The 25,140-nt window shown below is 33.8% G+C and overlaps 3 protein-coding genes across 3 annotated transcripts; 1 reads left to right on the top strand and 2 right to left on the bottom strand.

Annotated features, from left to right (window-relative positions):
- Positions 1–1,567: 1,567 nt before the first annotated feature.
- Positions 1,568–12,800, bottom strand: LOC117680678 (uncharacterized). Its single transcript, XM_066080671.1, has 5 exons — positions 12,675–12,800; positions 4,816–4,961; positions 4,308–4,404; positions 4,116–4,192; positions 1,568–4,000 (listed from the first exon to the last, which is right to left on the bottom strand). Exons 2-5 carry the CDS (start codon positions 4,886–4,888, stop codon positions 3,816–3,818), a joined length of 432 nt encoding a protein of 143 aa, XP_065936743.1. The 5' UTR covers positions 4,889–4,961; positions 12,675–12,800; the 3' UTR covers positions 1,568–3,815.
- Positions 4,974–10,934, bottom strand: LOC105341441 (RNA polymerase II subunit 5-mediating protein homolog). The gene is made up of 6 exons (XM_034442975.2): positions 10,660–10,934; positions 10,521–10,567; positions 10,276–10,419; positions 9,689–9,785; positions 9,532–9,590; positions 4,974–9,413 (listed from the first exon to the last, which is right to left on the bottom strand). The coding sequence occupies exons 1-6, from the start codon at positions 10,743–10,745 to the stop codon at positions 8,047–8,049; spliced, it is 1,800 nt and encodes a 599-aa protein (XP_034298866.2). The 5' UTR covers positions 10,746–10,934; the 3' UTR covers positions 4,974–8,046.
- On the top strand, positions 12,726–17,775 carry LOC105341422 (fatty acid-binding protein, heart). The gene is made up of 4 exons (XM_011447957.4): positions 12,726–13,040; positions 14,743–14,912; positions 15,381–15,491; positions 17,332–17,775. Exons 1-4 carry the CDS (start codon positions 12,953–12,955, stop codon positions 17,380–17,382), a joined length of 420 nt encoding a protein of 139 aa, XP_011446259.3. The 5' UTR covers positions 12,726–12,952; the 3' UTR covers positions 17,383–17,775.
- The last annotated feature ends 7,365 nt before the right edge of the window (positions 17,776–25,140 follow it).

Genomic DNA, 25,140 nt, shown 5'->3' with positions numbered 1-25,140 from the left:
ACCACTATATAAGAGCTATTAAGACATTTATTTGTAGGAAAGAGCATGTACGTATGATCTTTATTTAGAACAGTTTGATGTTGCTAGGATACAGGTTTCAGATCCATGATTTGATTGGTTAATTTAGATATTGAATCTCGAATTTCGAATCTCGTATTTCGAATCTCGTATTTCGAATCTCGAATCTCGAATGATCCTTCTCGGCTTTCGTATTTGCTAGTGCCATTTTCAGACAAGCTTTCAGATTCAGTACTAAGGCCTTATCATGCAACCATGAGTTTATAATAATAGTTTTGTGAAATAAAGAAAATAAATACAAAACACCCGCCGTACAAAATTGCTCTGATCAAGATTAACCAATCCTGAGCGACATTAAGACGTAAATTGCGGTAACATCACCTCATAGGGGAAGTAGGAAAATTAGTTTTAAACACGTTTGTTTATTATTGGCAAGGGTTAGGTTTTTCGAGAGGAAAAAACAAAACTTGATTTTATATAGTTTCCTTGCAATTATTACATCGATTTTTCATTGGCAATGATGTCAACTTGATTTAAGAAGCACCTACTGCACTGTTTTCATTTTATTTCTTTTTGCACACTTAAAAGTAATGAAATCATTTACAATCCAACAAGATATATATATATATATATATATATATATATATATATATATATATATATATATATATATATATATATATATATATGACCTGTTAATTCAAGAATGCACATTTTGTCTCCCGTAAGAATTTCAATCGAAAGATTCATTGAGTAATGCAGTTGACCTCGATGAACTGACCTAAATCATATGAACTGACCTCGATCTAATGATGTTGCATAATAGTAGCTAAAAAGATGGCTTGATTTTAAAACAAGGTCACGTTATAATGCGACCTCAATAGTTAGTTATGATGGCATTCAATGTTTTCAGTCGCAATAAATTATTTTAATTCAACTCTTTCCTTGTATACATGTTAATGCTCTTTGAAGAGCCATACTCAGTATTCTGAAGAAGAAGAAGATACATTAACATTTAATAATTACGTTAAAATTATAAAACTAGACAAGGAGTTTACGAACGGCTTTCCCTTAATTTATTTCAAAATTAAATTTGTTGACGGTTTATACTGATGAAATTATGGTGTACAGATTCAAAATATTCTATATTTTGTAAAAATACAGTACTTTTTTTATTATATTGCATCAAACTGATCATGTTGATTGCTTCTAGCTATCAATATATCATTATTGCCGATCATTCCTTTAAAAGGAATACTTGTTTATATCTACGTTTCTCTACTAGTATGTTGTGTTGTGGCTGTCAGTCAATTATTAAATGAATACACTCAAAATAAATCAATTTAAACTATCTATAAAACAACATTTTCCTCTTCTATCAAGCACCGCATAATTATAGGTTGTTTTTTTTTAAGTCAGCCCCTTTTGTTCGAGTGACAAAAACACAACGCTGTTCCTCATTTATGTTTTTCTGTGTTATTGGTTTTATTAATTTCCATACAATTAGAGCAATTTAACAAAAAAAGGAAACAATATTATACGTACATGGTTGAATCTCTATATGAAAAGGTATAACTGACAAAAAAATGGAAGGGGTTTAGTTCCGGGCAATTTTAACAATTCCTGGCGCTCATCATTTAGGTATTTTTATTTGCATGCTTTGAATATTTCGTATCAAAATATTCCTCAAAATTATGCAATTGAGAGTTTAATTTTGAGAGCATTGGCCATATTTTGTCAAATTTACCTAAAAGTAATGTTATTTATATCATGACGTTTTACAGATATAAAAATAGTATTAAATATGTGGGTTTTAATTATTACGCGGTTATATTTATTCTTATCAGCTTTGGATGCAAACCACAAACTTGAAGTTTTAGTTTAAAGTATTTTGGACATAAAAGTAATTGTGAATATTTCGTTTTTTTAGTTGCTTCGATATGGTTGATATGCTTCAAAAACAAAACTTCTTTTTGTTTGATTACGGCAACATTTTTTGTGGATTTTGTTAAGATATACACAGTGCAGCTTACTTGATCCCTCAAATAAAAGTGCATTTATTTGATTTGGGTAAGTTCTTCCATTAGAAGCCATAAAAAATGTCAGGAGCCGGTTTTGGTTATAGCGACGTTGTAGTTCCAATAGAAGCTCTTGTAAACTAAAGTGTGATCGAATAAAAAAACTCTCTAATTATTGGATGACTCCGTGTTCTATTAATGCCTATTCTTGATATTTTTGCCACATATTTTCTTAAATTATTCGATAGTTATAAAATACTTTTGATTCAGACGATGTCCATTCAATAGTATGAACAAAATTCCAAGTTTTTCCTTTTGAAATGCCTCCTCTTGCTTTTCAGGCTTTAATACACAGCTAAAATAGAAAGTCTACTGGAATTGCGCATTGCATCAGTCATCATTAAGCTCGGATGATAACGTTGAAAAATTGTGCGAGGTATTCCGAGTGGCTTCCGAATTGACAAAAGATGTCAACATTTTCTATTATGAATCTCCATAGGAAAACTGTTTTCGTTCCTGTGGATTTTTACGCGGAAAAAAAGATAATTTCTGAATGAAGTTATCTTGGAAATTTTCCCTTCCATCGATTTTAATTGCAGTTCTTTCACATGTATGTGTATTTATATTAAAAATCGTTTAAATATGCAGCATAAATATCTTTGGACACGCTATTGGGACAGAGAACATTTACAGTAAAAGTGAACTACAACTTATGTTTAGTTTAAGTTATTATTCACCTATTAGTTTTAAATATCTTGAGTCTATGTAACTGGTCGCACAAAATCGATTGAGTGCTTTCTGTGCGAGCCATCACTAACATTTGTATAAACTTTTATTTTTCTTTTCTTTGCTCATTTCAACCAAAAGTATGAAAGCAATGTTTTTTTTAGTTAAGTAGTTTTTCTTAAATAACTTTCTAAACCTATGTCATTGCACAGAAAAAACTGACATCAGTGCGCAAGATTCACCATGAGTTTCTATTTGCGTACAATTGTCTAATCGCAAACACTGAAATTCGCAATTTATAAATACAGTAGTTCATATATGTACAAATTGCAAAATCATATTCACAACTGTAAAATGCTTAAAAAACAATGAGTTAGCAGATAATAAAGGTTAACAAGTTCAAAATATTTCTAAGAAATACTATATGATCAGAACAAAAAACAACATATTCAGGATACATGTATCATCACTTCTAGAATAGTTGTTTGTAATAAAGATCTCAAACTCATGACTTGCAGATAAATAACTAACGCCTTAATCAACTGTGCTACAATATCAAATATCATTTATTAGTTTTTGCAGATATATGACGTAGATATAATTTGAGTTGGAGTATTTTTACTCTGTTTATATGTTTAATGTTAAGAAACGTATATAACTTACAACGTTTAAAATTTATTTTCTAATTGTTACTTAACCTTAATGACATTTTTCTCTTCCGCACACCATTAATGATATTGCAAGAAGGTTTATACCGTCTACAAAAACTATTAGTTGTCTTTATTTAACACATAACATTAAAACTTATTCCTCACGTTTGAGGCTTCAAATACCCTTCCTTCGATTTACTTTTTAGAAGCAAATACTTTTCCTCTAATATAATATATCAAAAAGATATATCAATAACAAACCTGACATGAATTGTTTTGACCATAAATACTTTACAAAACAATTAAACATGGTGCGGCTCAAAAGAACCTTCCATACACATTTAATTGTTCCGATAGGCAACTTTTCAACTGCTACATATATTCAGCCAAGGTCTAATTAGCATCAACGTGCGCTAATTATTTCAGTTTCAAAATCACCCGGATTGTCATAAATAGGAGAAAAATCGGAAGTCCTCAGATCAGCATAGTTGTTTTCAACAAATATGTTATAGGGATGCTCAGCCTCAATTTCATCGTAGGACGGGGAACTTCTGTGTTCTTCGTATTTATTTTCCTCCATGTGGTTTTCTTTAAATTAAAACCAGTATAGTTACGATTGATGTATTCTTTGATATCATTTAATATGTTGGTAGTGTATGTGTTAATCAATGATACTATTTGGAAAAAAATTCCAAAACAGTACCATTTGGAGTAAGGTTGTCCATGCCTGTTTGACTCCCGTTCAACACAATGTTTTCTTGTTTACATCTTTTGCTAAGCCTTTAAATAAAAAACCAATTCCTATACCACAAACAAATGATAGTGTTAAATTACTTAAATATAAGATGTAGACTATTTTTAATAAAAGTTTTAATGCATAAGTAAGAAAACTAACCAAGATCTCAACAACTTTAATAGTCCAACAGCTAAAATGGAGGTTATGGATCCGATAAGCGTGAAGGCGACAATTTTCCACGTGTCGTCACTGCCATCTGTAAGACAAGTTAAAATCAATTTTCTTAGAAAACATCTTTTTTTTACGTGCATGCTAGTGTTCAGCTCAATGGGTAGGTGATCTAAGACATGTGTACAACTTATCATATTAAACGTTTTGCATCCTTTAATATACTTTGTTTAGAATGTAAGCACCTGAAGTTTTGAACAATAAAGAACATGTTCAACAAAGGCTGTAATAGCAACGTCTACGTAATAGTTAAATATGTATGAAATGATTGTACCGTTTATGTGTCTTTGGTTCTCTTTACATACTTCATTCATTAGTTTTGTCATTTTTTTTAAAAAAAAAAAATTTTGATTTTGGTTAATAAACTCAATAAATAAATGTTTCATTAAAAAAAGCTTTACTATTAAGAAATATTCAAATAATAAGTAAGATCTCTTACTGGTGTTTTGAAAATCCATACACGCAAACTTTGTGTCACAAAGATTTAAAGGACAATCACCCTCGTTGTACATGTGGTACAGTCATTTATAGTACAGAGGGGGCAGCTTCCTGTACAATTCACTCCATACGTACCAAGCTGACTCTCTAAAATTTGACTACATTCACTGAAAATGTATCCTGTATAGACTGTTCGCCAATTATCAGAAATAAACTACAAATGCTAATTAACACTTACTGACAACGACCCGACCTATCTATATTTTTAAAAGTTACACCATCATCTATATAAAAAATGATGAAATAATAATCGATAATAGATATTAGAATATATTCATTTTAAAATGTTAAAATATTTGTAGGTAATTTCCTAAATCTACCTTTGACACATGCCAAATAAGGAATATCTTCTGAGAAAACCAAGAGAACAATATTTGTTACAAACACTTGAAATTCTTTCATTCCTACGTCTTAATTTAAAAAAAACGCCATTAGACAATGTTTTAAACGCAATCTTTCAAGATAGCGCTAACAAGCACTACCACAATCCACCTCTTCATTTGCATTCTTGTAGCCGGCCATTATAGGAGGAAAATCTACCAATAAATTGGCTTCAACATATTCTTCAGAAGAACTATACATATATCTTTATTTAAAAAACTGTACAAAACTGTAGCTGTATAGGACAATTCTGGTTGACAGATTGACAGATTGTAAAACTCCAATTTCGGTCAAAAAATTCCGGTTTACAGTGAACAAAAAAGACTTGCAAACTTGACTTCTTCTACTAGCAATAGAGTGAAAATATTTAGCGAATATACTTTTCTTTAAAATGCACTAGAAATATCATTTTGATATCTGATTGCGTTGAAATTAATCGAGTTATTGCGTTCATTTGTTTATCAAATATGTTGAACGGCTTATTAAGAAAATTCCATAGATTTCAAATTCAAAATTTGAATGGCATTCCATATGTTTATACAAACTCTTGTTTTTAAAGAGATTATTATAGTAAAAAAAATGATCACCACCATAAGGCTCTCATAAATTAATCTTCAAAGAATTTATAGCAGAATCAGACATTGAATATTTTTCTGTTCAATGAGATGGATAAAAAAGGTAATTCTTACTTCTTCCGACTTGTCAAATTAGGAATATCTTCCTTAAATGCCCATTGAAAAACCTGGGTAAATGACAACATATGTATGTGAAATATGTATGCTTGCATATGTTGAGTTCTCGCTGTCAGCCAATAATTAATGAAGTGCACTCAAAATTATATAAATTTGAACCGAGACAAAACAACATTTTTCCTGTTGTATCAAGAACTTGTTTTTAAAAACAATTTCCCTAGTTCTTTATTTAATAAAACATGACCTGTGTTACTTGTTTGTTTTACTGTAACTCATTTAGTTTTACTTAATAACTTTAAAGTTCAACAATTGAAACTAGATGCTGTCGTTAGAAGGTTATACTCCGACAAGTGTTTGCCCCTTAATAACACAGATTTGTACAAGTTTTAGTAAAAATGAAGGCCACATAAAATTTGCGGTAATTTTTTAAAATCACAATATTCAAAAAGGATGAAATCCCATCTCATAATACAAATGAGCGGTCCTTTATGTAAAATTTTAGGTAACACCATTTGCATATTATTTTTTAAGATAATCGATAATCTTAACATTTTATGCAATAGAAAATGTGGTCTATATAATTATTACAAACAAAATTAAATCATGTGCCAAATAAAACTCCAATAGCTTCGTTTGCTGGTTTAAAGGATATAACAGCAGTTTGAAAAAGTATAATGTGACAGACGGACGGATGAAATAATATACCCGAACTTTCTTTAGAACGCACGGATATAATTATTTTTAATGAAAAATGAAATAATATGACAACTAAATACAATGTTTAAGCTCTACTTGAAAATTCGGTTTAAACTATACGTGTATACCCCAGCAAGCAAACCATTTGAACAATTTACTGCATACAAACAGGTTCCGACCTATTTATTAACTCAATTTTATTAACAAGTCATAAAAAATGGTATAAACAAATCCTCAAGATTCTAACCAACCAAAAATCGTTGGTCATATTTTGGTTATTTTATTAAACAGTTAATATATTTTTTCATTATCAAAAGAGAGCTTTCAACTTATAAGGGTTTTTTGTTAATGTTTGGAGTTTGTATAGTGTAGTCAATTTCATTTACAATTACTGAAAAAGCGTTGTTTATCTGATTTCAGAAAGGCTTTGTTGACATACATTTAAACCAAACAAATGCAGGTAGTTGTTGTTTGATCCCCAGGGAAATCGTTTACAGCAGGGTTTTTATTAAAATTCACAAATTCACAATGCACAACCTCTCGGGAATCCTTATAATATAAGTGTGTCCATTTATTTTAGGTAGGTTCTCCGATAGGAGGCTGAAAAAATGAAGTGTTTGTGATGGCAGAGCTTGATGTTCAGTGTTTTAGCTTCCTTGTAGATTTCTAAAATTTTAATAGCATAGAATAATTCCGGAAACGTCGATATTGGATGACTGTGTGTACGTTTTCCTCAGTAGATGGGTTGCATGGGTAAAACTTCGGACGAAACTCAAGGAGGAAGCTTTTAGAAAATATAGTTCTATGGCAGTAACTGGTGTTGATTCAAGTTGAATTAAACACGGTATACTTGCATAAGTGTATATTTTCACGTAATGCCACATACGCTCAATTCAATCCTAATACTCAATAGGTCAAAGAACCTATCCCTAATATTCTACAGCAGTCACGTGCTTTTAAATTGGAAGAAACTTGTTTGATAAGGAAACATGGACATGATACTCTTTGTTATTTATATATTTAGCAGGTTCCCATGTAAATCTGAAAGTCACGCTTCCTTCATTGAAAACACAACAATACCATGTGCACTGGTCGTGTTTGTCAAATCATCATTGATATCTACAAATGTAAAGTGTTTGCTCAAACGTTCAACATTTTGGGGATTTTTGGCTGGGAAAGTGCAATAAACAATGTTTACGATCAGTTATTAATAATAAAACCAATAATAAATAAGAAAACAATATACTCTTAATTTTTTAAGAGAAAATGTTTTTCACCTAAATGATATTATAATTCAACAAATACATGTATACCACATTTAGTCTAAGTTCTTCTTCAATGACTTCAATGATTTATTGCAGAACATACTTTAAGATGTTTAACACCACATGAGGGACACAAGATTAAAGGTTGGTGGTAATATTAATCAAACGGTATGTTATATCTGAAATATCATTTTCTGACGTGTCTTTGTCCGCACTGCTCTTCAGATTTCCTTCATCAGTTGCTACAAGGCTTGAACCTGACAGCTCAGATAAAACTTTCTCATCGGATGAAAAACCAATGGTCTTCTTAGATAAAAGAGGGTCAACCTCAGCTGGATTTTTTTCTGATATTTCATTTTCTGTTGATGACAGCATTCGTTTCTTTATAACTTGTGTATATACTTGGTTCGGAGAATTATCGTCCGGAGAATCGGTAAGAGACACTTCCGGAAATTCTTCATTCTTCGTTGTCTTCTCTGGTTGATTTTCACACTCAGCTTCTCTGCATGACTTTTGTATTATATCATTTCCTTTTGAGGTTTCATTTCCCATGTTGCTTTGGGTAATTGGACGAGATTTTTCATATACATCATCTTCATTTCCATCATTATCATTTATTACGTCATCTTTATCTGCATCTCCATCTTGGTTCATATTATCTTCTTTATTGACATCATCATATTCATTTTCATCACCTTTTTTATTTACATCATCATCTTTGTTATCTACATCATCATATTCATTTTCATCATCATCTTCATCAATGCTCTCAGCGATTGTAATTTTATCTTGCGTTAAGTCAGAGGACCAGCTTGTTTTGGCCAAACTGTACGGCCGGGTATTCTTTTTCGAAGGTTGGTCGATTCCAGTGCTCTGTATTTCACTGTTACCGCCTGTAATCACCATGCACGGTTGTTCAACTTCATCTTCATGTACGTCAAGATTTCGTGTGACTTTTGAGGTCTGAATGTACTCTTCAATTGTTTCACTTATCAGGCTCTGTCGTATGGTTGCCTTCTCACACAAACTTCTTGACAATTTTTTGGATGCTTCTTCGGGGACTTTGGATGTCGCTAGCTGAATAGATTGGTATCCATCTGGAGTTTCATTTGAAGAGCTGTTTATCATTGCATCGTTTGAAAATGGTCTTACATGGATAGATTTGTCAGGATATGTCCTGCGTAGTGACAAAACATTATACATTTCGTGTTTAAACAGTTGTCCATATCCTTCATCTTCACTCTCTTCCTCGTCAGAACTGTCATCTTCTCCATCAATTGATAAATCCCATAGAGCCAAGGACTTGGCGGCATCAGCTGGTGCCGTGTTAGAGTTTGTACAAGGCATACTCTCGTCAGGATTGTCATAGATAGGAAACAGAGCAGAGCGCCTTAGATCTGTGTAGTTGTTTTCTTCAGCTTGACCACGTGGTTGTTCATTTTCTACCCCTTCTGTTGATGGTAAACTTCTGCGTCTTTCATATCTATGTTCTTCCTCGGGGTTTCCTTTTGAATTTAAATTTATATTCTTATACCTGATGTCTGTATTTTTTTTCACTTGATTGGGAAGTAAGTATACAAAACAAAATACATAACTGGACTTAAAATGTGTGCATGTACTTACCTGTTTCATTCTCGTTTGACTCGTGGATTTCTCTCCAAAGACTACATCTTTTAGCTAACCTTAAGACACAAAACATTGCAATATTGATAATTGAAAATCTGCATCAGTCGTGCAAATCAGTTTAGGAACTGATCAAATACATATGACATATGCTTACAAGGATCTCATTAACATTACGAGTCCAACAACAACCATGGTGAAAATGGATCCGATAAGTGTAAAGGCCACATACTTCCAAATGTTGTCATTGCCATCTGCATAATAAGATTAAATTTTTATAAAAATTTTCTTTATTATTGTGTGTGAAACAATACCATCGTATGTGTAATTTTGTGAACTTTTTGATCGTTAAGAGAGGACACTGTTAAAGTTTTTGTCATTCTATCTTAAAACAAATAGCATTCCTTCAAATGTTCTATCGGTTCTACTCCATAATATATTCCACACTACAAACTATCAAATTTCAGCACAATTGCAAATGATTTAAATGCAAGTCTGAAACTATTGTAAAGATACATTGAGGATTTTTACTTTTCATCATAGGTTACTATATATGTTCTTGTTTTGCTTTAAACTGAAAATATTTTCACGCTAGTTTATCAATTTATTTAAGGTAAAGGAAAAACATATAATAATTACTGCAAATCTGAAGTTATCACATAAATACATTGATAATTTGATTTAATCATAAATGATATCTTTTGTGTATGTGATTTTTTTTATTAATTAGTTCTTTTATCTTACTTTTTGTTTCATTTTCCAAACATCCATACTTGTTATTACAGAATTGGAATATGGAACAGTTACACAGGCTTTTGCACAGTTGTCCATAGTACTGAGGGGGACAGGTCCCTGTACAGTTCACTCCATGCGTACCAAGTGGACACTCTACAAATCTCGACCAATCAAAATTGTTTTCTTTTTTCTTTTTGCTTTGAATTCTTTAGTTTCGTTTATGTATGTAAGACATGGACAAATTATTAACTCACCAACACAAAATCCGTTGAATTTATCTTTATAAAAGTTCACGCAGCATCTAGACAAAAATTGAATTCATTGATATTATTTCATTTTAATTTTAAACAAAGAACAATTCATCGGTATATTGTTTCTTTAAATCAATCTTACCTGCCCTCTTCACATGTTGCATTAGGAGATTCTTTCGACAAGACGTGCACAACTATTTGTGCCAGTAAGAATAGGCAGGTTTTCATTGCAACACACAGAAACACTGTTAAATTGGTACTGAAAGTTTCGAACAGCAAATGGGTAAACGAGCAATGACATGTTCTTCCTTGACAACTGCTTCCTTCCTGTTTCGCTCAGTCGGTTGGTCAGTGAGGAAGCAATTTTAATTTTTTTTAACCTTTTTAGCCAGTTTTAATTTTGCTTTTATGTTTGTGACAAACATTGTATAATTATTTTAATGTCTTTTTTTTAATTAGTTTTCCATTTAAAACTATGTAATTTATAACCCATTATTTTACTAGGTATCAAAACTATAACTTCCTTATTTTTTCGCAGCATCTGAATAGAATTGGTTTGTTTTGAACATTTCGCATCCTGAGTATTACGAATAGGGAAACAATATGAATACATATACATGTATATACGGTATGTATAATTGGCAGGTTATTTTTAGTGACTTGTACACACATTTTCATACACTAAGTATTAAACAAACAACATCTGGCTCATAAAGATATTATGCCACGTTGAACTTATAATAAATGAAAACAGCAAAAAAGCATATCGCATAGAGATAAAAGGTAACTAAAGACAATATGCATATTATATAAAATATAAAACTATACGTTGAATATGCCTGTTTATATCAATTGTTTTTAGTTCAACAAGAACTTATATGATTAATTCACATTGACATAATACTTTAATACAATGCAGTTATTTTGTACTTACAATAATGATTACCTGTGCATACTCAGTAATAGATGCAATTTGAAATGATTATTTAAAGTAAGTATATAGATATTGGTTTTCGTTCTTAGAATGACTTTGCTGATTTAATTGAATAAAAAAATTTCAGCATTAGAAGCAAGTTCAGTTGTGTGCAAAAATCAGTTCTCAAACTTTGTCGATAGAATTGTTGAGTTCATTTGTGAACATTTGTGCAAAAATATATTTAGGTGTCGGGAAAGACAACTCCTGCGTTCTTGGCTGAGGCTTTTTCATTGGATGCGTCTGGGTATTCGATCAACGATCTCCCCCCCCCCCCCCCCCCTCGCCCCACCCAACCACCACCATCACTTCTTCACTCCGACACTACTAAAGACTCAATGTTTAAGTTGAGCATACAAAAAGTGATGATTTGTACATGCATGTCCTTTATCTTGCCGTGTATATGTGTTTGCTCGGTAAAATGCTGTGCTAGCGTATTTTCCTAGTCAGCTTTTATACTTCCTTTGTTATTCTAAATACCATGCCTAATCATGTTCCCACGAGTTTTTAATGATGAATCTTGTTTAAGTTAAAAATAATGGAATAAAAACGCCGACAAGACAAAATTTCTCTGATCAAGAGTGGCCAATCCAGGGCGACAATGAGGAGAGGAATGCGGTCACGCCACCTTACAGGGGAAGTAGAGAATCAGTCTATCATGAGGAACGCTTTAAAAAACATTTTTTTGAAATATTTTTCTTGCAGTTATTACACAATTTATCATTATCCATTTCACACCGATTAACTTTATTAGAACGTATAAATCTCATTCTCCTGTTTTATTTTTCCCTCATTTTTCATTCTTGAGATTCAATGCATTCCTTCTGCAGATTGGCAATCTATTCATCACTGTGACAATATAAACGATGCACATTGACCCACTTGGAATTCAGACCATTAATTTCCATCTTATCTATAGAATATTGATATATTCTATATATATTTATTTTTATACATTTATAGAAGAAAACTGCAGTTTTTGTTACTTCTTATATCCGGTCACCTATAACAAAAGTAAAATCATCGAGAGTAAGGCAATGACTTCAAAAAACACTGCTCTTTTGTAATTCATTAGACAGCAAAAAAAAATCCACATAAATCACATTTATTTCTTTATCAGCCGCAATCGTTAACGGTAAGTTCTGCCGTTACAGTGCGCGCTGCCAACAGGTATGCTGATTTACCTGTTACTCTCAGAAGTTAAGGAGAAACTGGTAGTGATGTCAACTTGATGATATAGAGGACGGCGCTGTAGCTGGAGCTTTAACAGAGCCAGCCCTCCTCTCTCCCTACTGACGCCGGAGATAACCACACTCTCGCTCACTCTTCTCGGCAAACAGGTGCGCGTTTCACCGGAAGTACCGACTGTCCCCTGCCGGCCGCGCATGCCAGAAGGGAAACTGACCGCATTGTTTGGCTTTTTTTTTTAATTGTGCAGTGTGATAATCTTTCTTCAAACATTATGGCTCTTCAAGAACTGAGCGAAAAATTCGGTGGAACTTGGAAAATGGAATCCGAGGAAAATATTGCTAAATATCTCGAAGCAATGGGTGAGATATATTATATTTTTTTGTAAAATTTTATGGAGAAAACAAATTTATCAAATAAATCGAAAATCGACATTTTTTTCTTTTAAATTTCCTAATATAAAAAAATTCTGAATTTTCTCAAGCATTAAAACGTCATCCTTCTTTAATTTTTTTTTATTTTGTATAATCAGTCTAATAAAAGTCAAATTCTTTGCAAATACCTTTGTTGCTTGTAATCATGAACTTGATTAATTAGCAATCCTAAAATAAATAAGAATGAAATTAACACATTCATTGCATTCTGTCTAATTACTCTGACGTAAGCGTAATGATTTAAACAGCGGGCTTGTTTATTTAAAGTCTCGGTGAAAGTATTGAGGAAAATAAAAACCATATATATCTGTATAACGCCATCACCAGGATCTACCGGCTTGTGAGGTGTACGCCTAAAAAGGAATTCATAACTCTGGAGAGATCGTGTACGATATAAAAGTATACACATAAAATGGTCGATTTTATTCATTTTATAACTTTTATAGATTAATTTAAATGTCGTGTCTACGCAACCCGTAAATTACACACTCTGTGACAGACACGGGGTTTTATGATGTGTGTAAAACATACTGAAATAATTAAAACATGTTTGTACTTCTTTCTTATTGAAAATGGATACACCCTGCCTAATGACAAATATGATGCATAAAAGATTATTGATTTTGATTTCCTTAGACGATCTTGTACAAACAGTACATTGAACTTAGCGTTGTCTGTAGACTGACAGAAGGAACAAGGAACGATCTTCTGACAAAGGCCGGGAGTCGTCTTATTTGCCAGGCCGCATTCTCCGGGACGCATTCACCCTCCCCGATATAACCAGTGTTTATTTTTACTCGGGACCCCTTGACATCACTTCATTTGTCATTAATAACGCTGGTCGAGGCCACAGAGCTTCGATATCAGTGCCTGGGCATGTTGTAGATTAATTTAACTGTCATATTTCTGGGTTCACGGGAGCATGTGTTTCTCAAATTGAAACCGTAAGAAAAAAAATTGCTCAGCATATGCATGTAATTCTTGGCATTAATGAGTATAATTATGTAAATATTAGTGTAATTTTAAACCAGACGAGAGGACATGTGACCTCGTAATGATGTTAAATTAGCATTATTAATGATGCCCAATGTATGAATAAAAAAGTGTAACTAATGAAATCAAAATTAAAGTACATTCGGACAACAGGCAGACAAATAAAGAATTGTACAGCAAACAAAGCAATCTCGACAACAGATGCAGTCAGACGGATAGACAGACGGACGAAGACAGACAAAAAGACAGACAACCAGACAGATGGAATGACAACCAGAAACCAGACAGACAGACAGACAGACAAATAGACAGAGAACTAAGCGGACAGAGAGACAAACCCCGACAAACAAACGGACGACCAATATATTTTTCATTACACATTTTGTTTTGACGTCACTGCCATATTACAGATACAGAATAGTGGGCAAAGACAGACACACGTTTCTGTCTGACTGACTACAGTCGGTACACATGTCAGAGAGAGCAGAGTGTGTTCTATACTGATACCTATCATCGCTGTCCGCCCCCTAGCTGTTCCGCACACAGCGACCCGAGACCTTGACAATTTGAATTATTATGAATGCACAACGTGACCTTCATGTCGTACCGCCTTACATTATTTACATTCTGATTAAAGGTGTAGGATTCCTGATGAAGAAAATGGCGTCAGCCATGAAACCTACAATGGTGATCGAGGTGCAAGGTGACGAGGTGGTCGTCACCAGGAAAACCCCGATCAAAGACCTTCACTCCCGGCACAAACTAGGGGAGGAAACCGACATCGTGGAACACGACCGGAAGTACAAGGTAACATCTAACACTCAGAACCTAGGTCAGGGTTAGAATCGGATCTGAATCAAGGAAAACAGATCATACAGACAAGATTAATGCATTGATTGGTGTAAACTGCACCTTTGTACCTAATTGATTTAACCTTTGGGTATTTTTCTCAATCAAACGATATTATTAGCTCGAATAAATTCAAAACAATCATTCTAGACAAATGAACAAGATATCTTTTAAATGCTTCAATGAAGTTATTTGTAATTGATTACATCAAATTTATGTTCTCAAATACGGATGGATCGGGATCATACAAATTGTTCTGTATACATGATACAGATGCTAGTTATACAAAGTGTTCTGTATTCATGATACACATTGTTCAACTCCTTTTCTAACCAAACTTTAGCTTGATTATTTTAATTGTAAATATGCAATTTTTTAAAAATTGACAATTGATCAGGTTTCTGAATTGTTTTAATTTATTGTCAGTCTACGATGTCCTTCAGTGACGGTAAAATCCTGATTAACAATGTACCGGCGGACGACAAGGGGAAGCCCAACACACTGACACGGGAGGTCGCCGGGGATAAGCTCACCCAGGTACATGTATACAATGGCACAGGATTCTCCATTTTGCGACGTTTATATGTTAAAAAAATTAGTCTATTATATTGTAATGTGGTTCCTCAGTTTTTATTAGAAAATGATTTTGCAAGTTCAAAACCCTTCGATATGAAATTGTAGTTCTATGTCGTGTGCCCTTTTATGAAAGTTCAATTTATGGTTCAAAACTAATTCAATAAAAGTTTTAATTGTAATTTAAACTCAGTAAAATTTCGTCAACTTCAAAAATATTTCAGTACAATGTTATCATTTTTTTAAAGTAGATTTTGCTTTAAAGGAAAGGTTGAATTTGACAAATTATTCCAACTATAAATAGAACAAAACATAAAACACAAGCAAAATGAAAGAGAAAGAACGATCACGAGCGAGATAATATGATGTAAACTGCTTTGGGCAAGATACAAGGTAAAATAAAACGCACAAAATGAACGCGTTATAATTCTGTATGAGACAAATTGATTCCGCTTAGATAAAACGCTTACATTAGTAACGAATCAGCTAGCATGTGTGATCTACCAAGGTTGCTTCTGAGATATTTAATATAATTTAATGTCGTGCACGGTTCATTGATCAGTAAGTTTTGTAATCAATATGTTTATAACTGTATTGAACTCATTCAATTTCTGGTGTTGAAGACCCCCCCCCCCCCCGGCACATGATTAAAGAGCTCAGTACAAACTAAACACAAACAGTGTCCGTAAACACGCGATATGATGGGTTATACCCAGGCTTCCCAAAACTGAGCCAACAACATCAAAGAATTGACCGCGCTCGGAATTCCAAAAACCAAAGACTTTATCTGATAGATGTATATATGATTTGTAAATAAAATACTCTTGTGTAAATAGAACATATAAGACACGCGTATTTCTGTATATTGGCTACTTCCGGTGACGACCACGTGGCGTTTGATTGATGTTCAACATTTCACAAGTCTACCGTACCAAAATTTAAGCGCATGGTATACATTTTTGCAGCTTTGCATATATATATATGATAGCGACAGTGGAGGCATCACAAATCACGCCAGACGGGGTTCTGGTATTGATGGGAGCAAGTTATTTAATCTGTTAACACGTGTCAAGCTCAGTGCATAAAATAGAAATGGATTTATAGAGAAAAAAATTATAAAAAATAAAAATTCCCTACATAACCAATAAACCAAAATGTAGAAAGTGAAGGATGACGATTTATCTTGATGCCGATCAAACGTCATTTTAGATTTAATTAGACGCTCTTGCTGTTTTAATTGATCAACATCGTACCAAGTATAACTTAGATATCTCGTACACTGATATTTCGAATACAATGGATATGTCGAAGTTATTTGTAAGTCCCAACCACTTACTTTTTAAATAGTTTATCCTCGATATCTCGATTACTTGGATATCTCGAAGTTTTTAAACAGTCTCATCTAGATCGAGATAAAAAAATTTGACTGTACTTTACATTTTATTTTGAATAAATGGAACTTCTATGAAGTCTTGTCTTTGTATTCCTTCGGACTTCTATTGTGTCTCTCCTCGTCTCATTTGTGCTATCTTTAATCTTGAATTTTGTATCTTAAATTTTGTATTTTTTAACGTATATGTATATCAATGGCATACTTTTGTAGAAAAAAAGTTCAGTAATAAGTACATCGGAATTTATGTCGCGTTTAATTATTAATTAGTTCATTTTTCTGTAGCACAGAATATGTAAGATGAGCCAGATATAATAATGGTGATCGACCATCACATTGTTATTATTCATTACAGTGTCTTCATCAGCCGATACCTTGATACAAACCTTATATTTCATTTTTTTCTGTTTACAGACATACACCGTCGAGGATATTGTAGCCACAGTGTCTTTCCGGAAAATTTGATTCCAATCCAGACCAACTCTCATTCTTCAGATCACGCGATTTGCTTCCAAGTGGCGAAACATTAAATGGTGCCTTACTTGCATTGGCCATTCTTTTAACGATTATGTTGCCACTGAGTTTATGTAATTGTCGTTTTCTTTCCATTACGCCCCTTCAGAATTAAATGGACCGGAGTCAAACAAGAGGCCATATTGATAATTGCAGGTCAACGTATGACGTTCGCCATTTCCTGATCTTCGTGCGTACAGTATTCTTTCGGTGGTGATGATGTTATTTACAGCGTTTTATGTTTTCTTTTTTTTTAGCGTTGTTCATATGAGTATTGTATCTATTATTTTTTACTTTTGTTGAATGAAAAATGAAATAGATAAACTAAATTAAGTTGTGTTTATACCTGGAAGCTCGGAGTTAGTAAACTATTAGCTGTCAACAAAAACAGCGGGCACCGAAACCAAATATAATTTCCTGCACACTCTTAGATACTTATAGATACATAATCGATTCAAATTGGTCTGTTTATTATTCAGATCGAGATCGTATTAAAATTCCTTAAAACATGATGCGCCCCTGGTGCTCTCAGTTGGCCAGACATGTGCATTGAGTGCTTAAAAATATCTGAACTAGAACAGAGATGCAAGAGGGATAGGTTTTATTTTCATTCCTCCATAACAATGTGATAACTAGGAGTAAAACAATAACTTTTACAGAGATTGATAGTAACGATTAATCAACGATAAGAGAAAAGTCCCAATAGAACAGCATTCACTTCCCCAATTTTGATAATTTTGAAGACAGTTTGTTCCTTTACCTCCGATCTTTACCGAGTAATAAAACGAAAACATCCTGATGCTCAACTAAATGCGCGCCATTCCCTTATTATATAATTTTTGTATTTTTAGTGCATAGATCTTTCTGCTTTACTTCCCTAATTGATGACATGAATCAATTATACTAAATGTTAGATTCATCGTCTTCTACGACCAGATATTATTTTCATTAAAGCTGAGGGTTTTGTCTTTATTAGATCTTAATTATTATACCCATGAGGCATACGGCTTGCATGTTTTCTGATATAGCTTAACTGCATGAACATCAAAACGCTTTCACACCGCTCGACTTGAAAGTGTTAAAGCTCCTAAAAGGAATGTAGTTGGTAGGGGAGTGCTGGAGGTTTCCATAATACCTATATGCCTATTGCATGACACATCTTGTTAACAAAGAGAAATCGAGAGTCAGACCTGGATGTCGGAATGTTAATCGCCGGGGTTCTGTTTTACTTCACAGGGCCGCGAACTCCTGCTCAACAACTGTTCATCTTAAGACAATGCATATAACAATTGACCTCAAAGGAGCCGAAAGTTTTAAGTCTGCACCGCATTGCATTTTTGATGCTCTCTGAAAGTAAATTTAGGTAACGAGATCAACGGAACTCTGGGTAAGTATCCCAAGGTTCCCCGCGCCTTCACATTATTTCCTCAGTCAGATAGCACCCCTGGGTTTTCTCGTTAACATTGCTAAGAGGCCGACAAACGACTGGTGCATACTTCTCACCTGCAGCCCTGTCGGCGCATTCCCCGACACATTACAGGCATGTTTGACTAATTTTCTGTACTCCCTGACCTCGGAGTGCCTGTCTACGTCACGTGACCCTGATGTAAAATTTTTTGCCCGCTCAGTTTTATTAATATTTAGTTGATCTTAACGCATTTGTTTTAGGATGCATGTTCATTGGGTATGTGCACTAGAAGTGTTAAGGAAAGTTGAAGACATGTAAAAGTAAATTTTAATAAAAGACACTCTCAAAAGTATTCTACACAAGAATCCCATTGTATCATTGTTTAAAAAACCAAATGAATATAACAGATTCAAAATTTCTATATTATTCATATGTTTTGAAGAGAAATGTCTTATTCCTGTAATTATCTGTAAAACTGTCTACATCCTCAATCTGTCCCAAGCAATGATGCGTTATGGGTGAACAGTTTTTTCATTAAGTTGTTCATCCCGCGATTCTATATAACCACTGCAAACCTAATACGCCATAATGAATTCATAACCAACTGCTAAATGAAAGTGGGTTCTCTGGTTTTTTCTCCTACAATAGCCATAAAATGAATCTATGAAATAAATTAAATTATGAAATTCCTACGACTAAGCCTTTAAAAGCTCTTTTATTGATATCTGGTTATCTCATATTGTAAATTAGAGTTATGTAAACTTAATGTCTTTTCTGAATGGCTTTGTAATCCCCTAGTGACGTCTCTAATGCTCAGATATGACACATAGCTGTGTTCATTCTGTATCCAGTATAGGGGAGGTTCGTCCTGCTCAAAACCATTCTCGTATTTCTCTCTGTACAATTTCTTAATCAGCACTAACCCCCCTTCACGTCGCAGAAAAAATACAAACAGAAAAACAACGTACAATTAACCAAAATATAATAGAACAAAAAATCAGTACACATAAATTCATCAATTTTAGCAGGAACGCACGCATGCTCTGCCCCCCGCATCGTGTATCACGTGTGTAAATGTAACCCCTTCCCCCCATCTTCAGTAATCCAGACTGTACCCTATAAATAACCCCTCCCCCTTTCCAGAACTTCTGAAGTCTCGACTGAACAGGGATTGTCCAATTTGACCGATTTTATCACAAGTTCTTCAGCATGCAACTACAAGTATTTTTAAGACATGAACCCTTCTTAAGGACAGAACCCTAAATCCGTTCCTTCTTCACTAAACGTAATGTAACTGAAGTTGACACTTTTACATTCGTTAAAGCTCACTGAAGACTTTTTGCCTGCCGTCGTGAAAAAACAAAGCAGCCTTTTTACATCCGGTGTCAGTCGTGCACGAGTTAATGAAGTTCACCTCCCCAGAATAAACTCGCTTTCATCAATAGTGATAACTGTTTAAGGTATTTGAAAAAAGAGAGCGAGTGAGGATGGTAATAGCAACATCATCAAGAGTTTGTCATTAAATATTGATAAAAGAATTGGACAAATATTGAACAAACTGACATTTTATCCCGAGACTTTTCCTCGCCGCCAGCGGGTGCTCTGACGTCAGCGGTCTTTGAAATAGTCTTTAAGTATCGGCAAACGTGGAGGCGTAATGTTGTGGTTTTCCAATTATTTAAAATCCTACAGCGATAGAGACAAAAAAAGGAAGACTTCATAAAAGTTGACGTGAACAAGACTCTAGTACTGGAAATTGAGTGGGTAGTTTTATGACATCTTAATGCAACAAGAAGAAAATCAGCCTTTGAAATGAAATTTTAATTCTGATGGCCTTAATGGTTACATAAATTGTCAAGGATATGTTGGACAGGGTTAATTTCGTCCATCTTTTACGTTCATATAAATAACATGCTGCGCATGTGTAACTAATTTCAAAAGACTTAATAAGTGACCTAAAAATGATGAAGCCAGGCCTGTATCCCTGTAAGTGTGAAGGCACCAAAAGATCAAAGTAATACTCTTCTTCAAGGCTGAAAAACTTTTAATTTCCGAAAAGGCACTAAGGTTCTAGAGGAGCTTTTTGTAACGTTGGCTTCCCATATCTACCTCTCATAACAATTTATTATTCTTGTTATGTACCATTTATTTCATCATATTTTAAACTGTATGCTATGGTGGCATATATCTGCCCCTTATGTGCAAGTTATTTTTCTATCAAATATGTCGACATGCAAGATAAATATGTTGACATGCAAGATGGTTATGTCAACATGCAACATATTTATGTTAACATGCAAGAAAAATTCCAATAAGATAAAATTTTTATAAAATTTAGCATCTTGGTGTTACAAGTTCGCGATATTTGACATTTTTACTAATTCTCATTTAATTGCAATTATCTTGCAAGTCGATATAGTTATGTTGCATGTTGACATAACCATCTTGCATGTCAATATATTTATCTTGCATGTCGACATATTTGATAGAAAAATAACTTGCACACAAGGGGCAGAGATATGCCACCATAGTATGCATCTCCCTTTCATCTATAATTAAATACATCTATTTATTCTCTACAATGCATACAATGGCGCTATAATCTTTGAGCCGTTGTACCATCCTTCCCTTTCTGTGCTGCATTGAGTTGTTCTGATACATCGCAAACATTGAAGTCGGTTCCCCTAGGCAGCGTCTGGCAACAGCAGACTTCACGACGACCGACAGGGCACCCAGGCCTGGAAAACGGCAATTATTGTTTAAGAATACATAACCAACACAAAACAGGCTAACTGCACTAATTGCATTATTACATAATTTTAATGATGACTTGAGAACGTGTTTTCAGAAAGGAAAACGGTCAAGGGAGAAACATAAAGATTTTTTTCCATTTAATGATGAAGGAGTTCCGGTTGATAGAAGAACTTCCGCTTTGGGAACTGAAGTTAACATAGAATGATTTCCAATGTCTTTATACCTTGGAACGAAAACAAAACAAAATGTCAAAAACACGATATGATTTATATGGATATAATCCCTTTAACACGTTTTCGGGCCCTGTTTTAGCATTTGAATACGGAGAGCAATAAAAAAAAAGAATCCATCTGATATTTAAAGCAATTAGCCTGAATAAGGAAATCGTTTGCTATTTACTTCATCGATGAGGCCGAGATGATATAGGAGTGGAATAACACTGAACATTATATTTCTTCCTGCTAACTAAATGACGTCACAGATCTCGGATTGACTGCCAACAGATGGACCCATACAGACCCGGCCCTCTTTGTATGGTGTATTTTTTATGTTTCGTGTCTGTTTACATTTGACCTCGACATTCATATTGATACTTGGCGATTGAACAATTTCATTAAATTAATTATTTTTTGTGTATTTATGTTGCTCGCAACGCGCATGACAGGCAGGCCGGCTTTAACATTGCACTTTGTATTGATTTCTGATTAATTGTTAATTGTTTTCAGCGAGTTGCTTTTTTGGTTTCCTACGTGACTATGATTAAACATTACTATCACTGGTATCCAATGACATTTCTCATACTATGACATATCCACTTGTTGCTATCTGAAAATTGCATGTAACTATTCCTTTGTGGTTTTATCAAAAAAATTCATTATATACTATTTCATGGCTTTCATTTTTAGTTGATCCACAAAATGAAATGTTCATTGAAATGCAAATTCTATTAACTAATTGAGAGGGTGGTCATTGTCCATGAATTAACGTATCCTATGATCTCTGATTTTCACTAAATCCACGAAAATTGATGCTCACGATTTTTTTATGAAACCAGGGTACATGTATATCCAATGGTTATCAAACCATAGGTGTTCTTTGGTCTACGACAAGCGTATTGTTATATGACCTACGAGTGTACTTCTTGGCATTTTCTACCTATTTGTACTTGATTTGTTGACATGTTCTGCTTGTTTGTCGGTATGTCATGACGTACCACGTGATCTACTTCTGAGTACTTTATTGCATTTACCTCACTGTTAGTATCATATAACCAATTTGTATTCATTATGAATTGCTTGTTGGTATCCTAAGGTTTTCTTTGACATTCTACGACTTACCGAGGTTACCAATCTTTGTTCTGAGGTAAAAGGTCGGGACTACAAAAACAGGGGCTAGAATAAGTGGAATCGTTGATAATTTTAAGACTTTCACGTTTCCATTAGAAACACATGAACATGGTCCACGTATTAAAGTCCTTTTTAAAGACAAGACAGTAAGTAACTTGTAGACTTTCTATTTTTAATTGTGTTTTGAAACCTGAAGCGATTGAAGGGACTTTTTAAAACAGATTATATTCTAGTGGATGAACGTAGTTTGGGCCTAAAGGTATTTAAGTACGTGCTTCGAAATAAACGAACAGCGAAAAACTCCAGCACCGAAAATACTAGTCTAATTCTTGCAATAAATTTCCATAATAAACAAATGTTTATTAATGTTTTGATGTCCGAGATAGTGCGTGGATCAGTGCTTGGGATATAATGCCCCCGCCAAAAAAGGACCGCAACCTGTTTTCTAGATAGGCGAACTTGTGTTTACTTTGGATAAGATCCCAACTTCATTCACATTTGTTCTCAACTGCGTTATGGAGCATCTCATAGCATTACATCTTTAACAAGTTGTAAGGTTGGGCGTGACATCAAATTCGTTGTTCACTGTCTCCTGTAGTAAATATTAGCGATTGCGTTTTCCGTTGGGCTGTCCAAAGCTGTAATAAGTATTTTCTTGAGGGAATTTAAGTGGACAGGCTTTCTGTGCATGATCTGTTTTATTTCCTAAAGCATTGTTCTTTAAGAGTTTCCTTGCTCATTGAAACAACACGTATGTATATTAACATGGACTTTAAGAAGTGTTTCAGGTCATGGGACTATCGAATGCTGTGTCTATTTCTGTTCAATACGTCCAGGTCGTACTAAATGACACATGCATCTTGAGGGGGTACGAGATGGAACAAATTCCTCGTATTGGTGGTAGTTAGCATGCACATAATTCAACCACTACTTCCTGTATGTGTTTATTTATAACGTTTGAAATACTGGATAATATCTTTCTCCCGTGGGTTGTAAATTATTCAGTTATGGCACATTCGAATTTAGGATGACATCGCATTTTTTACTTGTTTTCTTAGTTTCTTCTTTAGCCAACAGACAGACAGATAGATGATAGATGATAGATAGATAGATAGATAGATAGATAGATAGATAGATAGATAGATAGATAGATAGATAGATAGATAAAAGATAGATAGATGATATTTAGTTTACATAGATCCTCGAGATCTTTGTTCCAACATGCCTACACCTGGCGGGTGCCCTAGCCAAGGTGTTTCCGGAATGTCTCCTCCTCTACATGGGGAGTAGCCCGTGTCCCAGTCTGTATAAAAAGAGGAGGCAGAAAGACAGCTTCCAGATGACTACTCTTTTATTTAGATATAACAATTTAATATGACATTTCAACAATAAATATCAATATTAAATACAATGAAATTTATCAACATTAATATTTATTACAAAAATCTTTGAAAAAGAATATTAGTTGAACCCTCTGAATCTATAAACTTTACTTTTGAGAATGTGCGCAAGCGTTATAATTTATCTAGCCTGTATAAAAAGAGGAGGCAGAAAGACAGCTTCCATATGACAACTGGAGAGCTGTGTTTCCCGCACCCCCATTTTATACGCACGGACACACTCTATCTATACATGTATAACGCATGTACTTTAACCAATTTCTATAGAATCTCCGTTATGATACATGGTTATTAGAATTGTATCATTTTAGTATGATGTTACATAGCGTAGACATATTATGTAATCGAAGTCCACTCAGAGCTCATATAAATTATGAAATCTAAGTAATCTTATAGCAAGGAAACCACCGTTTCTTGACCTCACTGTGTGTGTATCTATAATTATGTATCTATGACAAGTTCAAACTGAAAATACATAGTACTTCATTTTTTACTTAAAGGGGCACGGTCACGATTTTGGTCAAATTCTATTTTTCTGTTTTAATTATTTACAATGATTTAGGAAAGCATTACTAATTATCAAATGAAATTTGAGCATCAGTCGTAAATTAATGAGCAAGACACATGACTCACAATTCTTTGTCATGTTAAAGTGGCACGGTGACTCAAAATAAATGTTTTACTTTTTGATTCTGACAACGGAAATAAGAAGAGCTACTCGAAATTTCATCATACCAAAGGTTTCACGCGTCATAAGTCATCACCTATCAATTTGCAAGTCAATCAAACGCATCTGGAAATT

Source organism: Magallana gigas, chromosome 3, assembly GCF_963853765.1.
Source record: "Magallana gigas chromosome 3, xbMagGiga1.1, whole genome shotgun sequence".
In the NCBI taxonomy this organism is placed as follows: Eukaryota; Metazoa; Mollusca; class Bivalvia; order Ostreida; family Ostreidae; genus Magallana; species Magallana gigas.
This window is presented reverse-complemented; position numbering and strand designations above follow the sequence as displayed.